General features: G+C 44.4%; 1 protein-coding gene across 1 annotated transcript in view; it reads right to left on the reverse strand.

The window, feature by feature from the left end:
- The window catches only part of COL6A3 (collagen, type VI, alpha 3), a 54,321-nt gene extending 49,062 nt beyond the window's left edge, over positions 1 to 5,259 (reverse strand). The window contains exons 1-2 of the mRNA XM_009076931.1: positions 5,172 to 5,259; positions 3,653 to 4,270 (exon numbers count right to left, since the gene is read on the reverse strand). Coding sequence (XP_009075179.1) covers positions 3,653 to 4,270; positions 5,172 to 5,259 — 706 coding nt within the window. The remainder of the gene's footprint in view (positions 1 to 3,652; positions 4,271 to 5,171) is intronic.
- Between the last annotated feature and the right edge of the window lie 1,956 nt (positions 5,260 to 7,215).

Genomic DNA, 7,215 nt, shown 5'->3' on the forward strand with positions numbered 1-7,215 from the left:
CACAAAAATGAGAAAACAAAACACATGATCACTGAGGAGGTAACATTTGCCTCTTAGTTCTGCATTCTGATTGAATATGAGCTCCCAGACCCTTCCCAGTAGCATCCACTACCCATCAAGAGAGGGCTTGAGTGGACACAACCTGAGCCAGTGGTTGGGGGTCAGCATTACTGGCATGTAAGGAAAAAGCCTGGCAAAATACCATTTTTGGAAATCTAGATTCATTCCATCAGTGGCCAGTACTGTCCAAATACTCAGACTGAGCTGAAAGAAAAAGTGGATTACGGTGGCAATTCACCCTAAAGAGAGTGGGTGAGGACAGTAGGTTTTTATCATGGCAGGCTTTTTTTTTTTTTTAATGCAAACAACCAACATTTACTGGATGCATGGGAAGTTTCATGCTCTCTGTCACAATTCTGCTCCCTTGCTAGTTAAACACAGAGGCTGAATATATTGGCTTTGCCCACCATGAAGGATTGTTATTTGAAATGCATTTGCTAGAAACAATTGGAAAAGTTCTGGTTATTTTTCTTGCACTGTAAATCTTTGACCAGCTGCCAGCATCCACCCCAGTGTTATTTGTACAGCAAGCTGACCCACACAATTCTCAACCAGGCCACACTTTAAATATTTTGCACAAAGATGGATTGATTATTGCTAGAGGAGTCTGCTCAGTATTTTTATATAGACTCTGAATATTCAATCAAGGAATGCAGAATCAGGTTAAAAAAGGGTGATGAAATCAGTCATGACACAATTATCCAACTCTATTTGTTGCAATCATACCCAGATGATCGCAAGCATTGAGAATACACACACACCAAACAAAGCTTATATATGGCATGAACTTGGCGTTGAGGGGAAGCATTTTGCTGTGAGACTTACCCAGGCAGACCCAGAATGTCCTGGTGTCTGCTCTTACTCCTTGTGCTCAATTAATTTTACCATTGACATCACTAAGAGTCATATGCATGCAAAAACAGGGAGAAAGAAGACCACAAAGCATGGTCAGATGTTTCCATGATATTACTTTCCAATTTCATATGAATTTCAAAATTGCCATATTTGCAAATGAAAGACAGGCGACATTTAGAAATCTCAATCAGCTCTCAACTTTTGAAAGCTGAAGGCGAAATCAGTAGCAAAACTAGCATGTAGTTTAGCAAGGATAGGAATAAACCTGAGGTCTTTGCTATTAACCAGTGGTGCCATTTATTTATTTATTGCCTGTTTATTTGTTTTTCTAGTGAATCTTTTCATACACCACAAAGTCCCCAAGAGATTCAAATAATGCCACAATTCCAGCGACAAAGCAAAAGGTCTCCAGGGCACCACTGCTTCCCTGGGCCAACTCAATAGCCAGTGTTGGCCTAGAGAGCATCAGCAGGGCTCAGAATTGCAAAGAGCTCCAGGATTTATTTTTCCAGTGAGACAAAATTTAGGGGTGCTCAGGGCTGTCTTCACTGTGCCATTTTCAGCTGAGAGGTACATGTTCTACTTCATCATATAAAGGAAAGGGAAACCTCAAAGCAGTTGTACCCAGGACTGCTTTAGATGCCCTGGGTATCCTTTTTTGAGGAACAAAATGAGCACTAATGGGTGTCATCACAGCAGCTCAAGTTGCTCCCACTGCAGAGAAAGTAGATATGAAGCCAATGCGTTGGATAATTTGTCATCACTGGAGAGAAACCCTTGTACTTCAGTGTGCATTTATGGAACAAGCTGGTGTGGAGAACAAATAAAAGCATGCTAGTTACACAACTAAGCAAGGAGGGTCAGGTGAGACAGACAGTTCAGATTTAACAAATACATCAGGGCAAACTTGGGGCTGACTGTTGTACTTACGTGAGTCAGCTCTGGGGACTGCCACAGACAAACAGTTTTGGTTCTTTGTACTGGAACCACTATGGAACTGGGGGGTTTTTTGCATTTCCATTTCATATTAGGGTTCCTTTCTAACATATCATCCATGGCACTTTTATATATTTTAATACCACATGGAGTTATCAGCTGAATAAATGACTTCTTACACTCCTATGCAAAGTTATTTGCACCACGCTTTGCATGTTATCATCATCCAGGATTTAGGACCTGTAACATCTTATCCCATGTTTAACGAGACAGTGTATATTGACCATGCAAGTTACACAGGGGCAAAACTAGAGTAGTAGGATTAGATTATTTGTGTTATAGGATGGGAAGGAAGTGCTTGTAAAAACTGAGTGGTAACAAACTTGGAAATTCATTATATACATACAGTAGGATTTTGGCTTTAAATCTTTTCAAGAAATATCTGTGCCTACAGATGTTTCCGTACTAGAGGTTACCTGCTGGCATAGCCCAGAAGAGCAAAGCCAGATGCCAAAGACCAATTCCCCTATTGATTTCAACAGGGAAGCACTGGGGTCCTTCATGGCAAAGATGCCCAACAGCAACTACAGCACTGGCAGCAGGTTGGGTGTAACATTCATTTTGCACATATACTGGTATCATTTTCTTAGCATTGGCGAGCCTTTTGTCATCTTTCTGGGCAGCTACTCCCCTGTGGCTTTCATGTGACCTGGATATTTGCCCTGTCAAGCACTTTGCACAGTAAAAACACACATGAACACAGCCTTTTGGTGTTGCTTGGTGTCATGCAGTGATGGAGAGCACTCAGTGGGGCTGGTGTGAGGGTTAATCAGGCAAGACAACACAGGGGGATTAATGCTACATCGCCTTATCACGCTGCCGTTGCCTTACGTCACCCCACAAGCTATTGAACTTCAGATGGAGTCTCAGGAATAAAAAGAAAGGTTTGATCTCCAGGTCTTCTGATTTGAAACACAACAAAGCTGCGCAGAAGGCCTTTTCCATATTGGAATTTCATGAACAGAGAAGGGACAGAGGAAGACTGTCTTATATAATTTTCCTGGAAAATTGGGCCCCTCTCTTGCAGTCAGTGGAGGTTCATTGAAGCCAGCATGGTTTGCAGGGAGATCTTGGTTACGGGAAGTGTCCAGAGCTCCAGAAGGTGGAAACCATTGACTGGTAAAGAAGACATTTTACGTGGCATCACAAAAATGACTCTGCAGACACACACCTTCTCCAAGTGGATGAGGAGAGAGGCTAAAGGTCAGGTCAGGGATGGGTTTTCAGCAGAGTAGTTCTCCACTCAACTTCATTTGCTGTCTTCAGCCAAGAATGTGACTTTCTGGAGTGGCACATTGACTATCTCCCCTCACTAGCTGTAAAAGGACATCCTGCATGGTGTCCCCACAACCAGTAGCAACCTTCTCAGTCTCCAGAGGGCTTTCGGTCAGGGTCACCATCAGGTTTGGAGTGTTCATCCCTTATTTCCCTGCATGGGGTTTGGACAGGATGGGGCAATTTAATAACTCTGCAGAGCTCCCTATGTTTGCATTTCCATGCCATGAGCACCAAAGAATGCCCACAGCGTGCTGCTACCCATCCAAGGGCTCCTCAAGTAACCCCCAGCAGCTCTGGCAGGGATGCAGCTCAGTCTGCAAACAACATCACACTCAAAGGCTACAAACACAGGGCCACACACTTCAAACCTTTGTTTTTAAACCTCTGAACGTCCATCTCAGTCTTGTCCCTACAAAGGCTTCAAACAGCACAATGCCAGCAGATACCACCAGTCAGCCATTACCTGTGATGTCTTTAACCAGTCTTTTGGCCCCAGCCTTTTCTGGAGTCATGGATGAGTGGACACTTGCCACTAAGTCTCCGACTATGTCATGGAGAGCGGTAAAATTCTCTAGGTTGAAACGGTGCGTATCGAAGGGTTTGCTTGCTATTTCCTTTAACTCCCCTTCCACTGCATCCTGCACGCCGACTGCAAACATGTTTACACGGGCCGATTTAAGGACAGATGATGGCAGAGCCACATTACCCCTGGACTGTCCATCCGTTAACACTATAATAACCTGAGGAACGCCTTCACTGGCTCTGCTTCCAGCAGCTTTAGTGAGATGGTTCTCGATTAGGTACTCTAATCCTTTTCCAGGCTTGCTCTCTCCCCCCATGTAAGACATATTGGCAATATGGGACAGGACGTCTTGGATAGAGGGGTAGGTATTTAACTGGAACTCTGTGTGGGGATTTCCGCTGAACTGGACCAGGGCAAAGTGAAAATCATTTCCTCCCACATCTAAAGCTTTTACAACATCATACAAAAACTCTCGAACGAGTTGGAAATGTTCCTTCCCAATGCTCCAGGAGGAATCCACTAGAAATATTATATCAGCCATGGCAACGTTTCTGACAGCTTTAAAAAAACAGATCGGAGTTTAGGATTTTCTATCAGTCAGCACAAGCATGCCTCCTCCTCCTCACCCAAAATACCAACAGCCTCTTTCGCATGGTGAAAGTGAAGCTTAGCTTCCCCTTATCGCCCACAGCAGAACGAGAAGTGCTAGAGAACAACCAGGCAGCCATCAGTGCCCTGATGCAACAGGTGCTGGAGGACAGGAGGGGACAGCATGCAACCTACCCTTCCCAGCAAGAGAGAGCTAAGATGCTTCTCCCCTCCTGGACCCACACCACATGGCTTTGGACACCAGCCCCGAAACAGATAAAGATGCCTATAGCTTCATGTGTGAATTTAGGCTCTTTCAGCTTCTAGCTGCCCACAGTCTCCTGCATGCTTTATGTGAACTCAGGGCTTTGCTGTCTCTGTGGCAGTGCTCAAGGAAAGAAGGGCAGTCTGAGTGCTGGCATGAGTTTTTCATATTTTTCCTGCTATTAACAACCCCTTAGCGGTGCTAGCTCTGGTCCCAGAGGCACCAGCATCACCTCTTAAAACAGCCTTTCTGCAGGTCAGTGACAGTGCTCTTCTCACAGCTAAAAGCCCTCCTGCACATGCAAGGAGGTCAAAATAGCTCTGCCCAGATGAAAACCCTCTCAGGGCCAACTTGGGTGCACATCCCACACCCTCTCCCCTGCAGAGCATCCTCAAAGGCACACCACCAGCCAGCGACATGCTCGGGAAGGCACTGTGCATGTTGGCTACGGTCTGGGTCCAAAAAGACCCTCAGCAAGGTGGGAGCTGAGGAGCAGAAGGTAATCAATCCACAACATACCATCGACATGCATGTTAAAAACTGAACAGTGCAAACTAGCGGCTTGTTTGTACAGGGCTAAAGCCAGTTAAAGCAGTACAGTCTTACCTGGTTGCTGCTGGGCATGAACCGAGCAAAAGCCTGAGAGTAGGAGGCAAAACATTGCCATGAAGGGCAAATGTCGATGTTTCCTCATTTTGGTCTTTTATCTGTTTTTTCCTTCTATTTTCTTTGTTTCAAAGCACCCAATGTGAGACCTAAGGGAGAAAAGCAGAGTCAGAAATAATGGCAATGCAGGCCAGGCACGGATGAGGCATGAGATAAAAGAGCCAAGCCATGTGGTTTTACAAGGTTTCTATGGCACTTTGGCTTGAAAAAAAGATATTTTACTGCTGGACAGAGTCTGCTTTGTAGCCAACATTCCTTTGGAAGAAGAATCCTTGCGCACATAATTGACAATAATCACCGTTCTGGACTTGGATAACTTCCCTGTTGGCTGTGCTGTCCCAAGTAATACCTAACAAACAGGAAGATGCTCAGCCTAGTTTTCTATCACCAAAATATACAATAGTCTCTCACCTGCACTCCCTACCCATGGAGAGCCAGTTGAAATATCTTGGCCAACATGTTCCCTCTTGCTGTTGTCCTTTTATACTTTATTTTTCACAAACACTGAAATAATTGCCCTGAACATGTCTCTTTGCCTCAGCTCACCTTATCAAGTGTCCCAAATATAGAAACAGAAATTTAAGTAGTCTAGACCCAAACGAGCTGCATGATCTGGCTGTACAGCAAAAAGCCTTTGGACTTCCCCAAGCTCACAACCCTTGTGGTGGAATAGCCTGTGCCGGCTGATCATATTTTGAAAAGGCACCAAGAATAATATTTTATCTGCTAGAGCCAAAACTATAATTCATGCAAGTTTCTTATCTGTGATCCACCTGGCAAGGCTTCTGAAACAATGCCTCTGTCAGGAAAGCTGTGTTTCTGTTGTCATAGAGATGACCAATTTATTATTTAATCTTCATTTCCAAGCCTACAGAGCAGAAACCAGCAAGGCTTGCTTAACAGGAAAAATATCCTCCCAAAAGGGAAGGCAGTGATTTAATACTTTTCATTCCCCTAAAGGAGCTCAATTACTCAAATCAGCCAAAAGTGACTCAAACACATCAAGCTGTTAACCAGGTCATCATAAAAAAAAAGTCAAAAAAATATAGTAATTCAGCATTCTTGTTACCATCTTTGCCAATTCCATCTGTCCAGAGAGTTATTACCAATACAAGAGCCTAAGAGGGCTAGGGAGAAGGCTAACTCCTTTTTGAGGAAAGCCATGGTAATTACACAGATGGCTATCACTGGCACTGCTGGAAACAGGACCAAGAGCTGGGACCTAGGATAATTTGGAAATAAACAGCTGATCCCACATCCATTGAGGAGACACTCCTCAGGGCTATCAGAGGGCAGTTTGGTGGAAGGGAGAGGACAGCATCTATCTGGTTTCCTGACATGCCCACTGGCTCCCTGCATGTCAAATCTAGGCTGGGATGTTTCTTCTTGGGAGAGAGGGGTTTCACTATATACTCTTCCTTGTTCTCCAGATGGTATTTATAAATGTCACATAGCATGACTCTGGCAAAAATTACCCTCTAGGTTTCTCCCCACATTTGTGAATAAAGATTGTAACTATAATGATACTAATAACAACAATAATTATAATGCCAGATATAGAGACATTTGACAGGCACTCAGAGCCAGCAGCTAGCAGGCAACATTAATTAAGACATGACAAGTCTACCCTGTTGTTGGCAACCCATCAATTTATAGAGGCAGCTGCAGCAGCCCAGAGGTATCATTGTCATTCATAAATAGAATAAAGAATCACCCGTGCTAGCTGGCACCCATACATACCCCTGGCTGTTCCAGTCTAAGCCAAACCTTCCAGTGCCTCCAGCGTGAGCAAACCTGCTCTACCGGACTGTGTTCCTGAGGGACAGCTTGCTCCCAGAAAAACTAGTTTCACCCAAAGGATATTCAGGTAGGGGAGAGCTGGGCGCTGCTTCCCTAGGGATGCAGGATTAGTCATGGGCACTGCTGTAGGTTTCATCCCCTGAGCACAAAAATACAGGAAGATCATAGAATCATAGAATCAACC

This window comes from Acanthisitta chloris, unplaced genomic scaffold (assembly GCF_000695815.1).
Source record: "Acanthisitta chloris isolate BGI_N310 unplaced genomic scaffold, ASM69581v1 scaffold5116, whole genome shotgun sequence".
Taxonomy (NCBI): Eukaryota; Metazoa; Chordata; class Aves; order Passeriformes; family Acanthisittidae; genus Acanthisitta; species Acanthisitta chloris.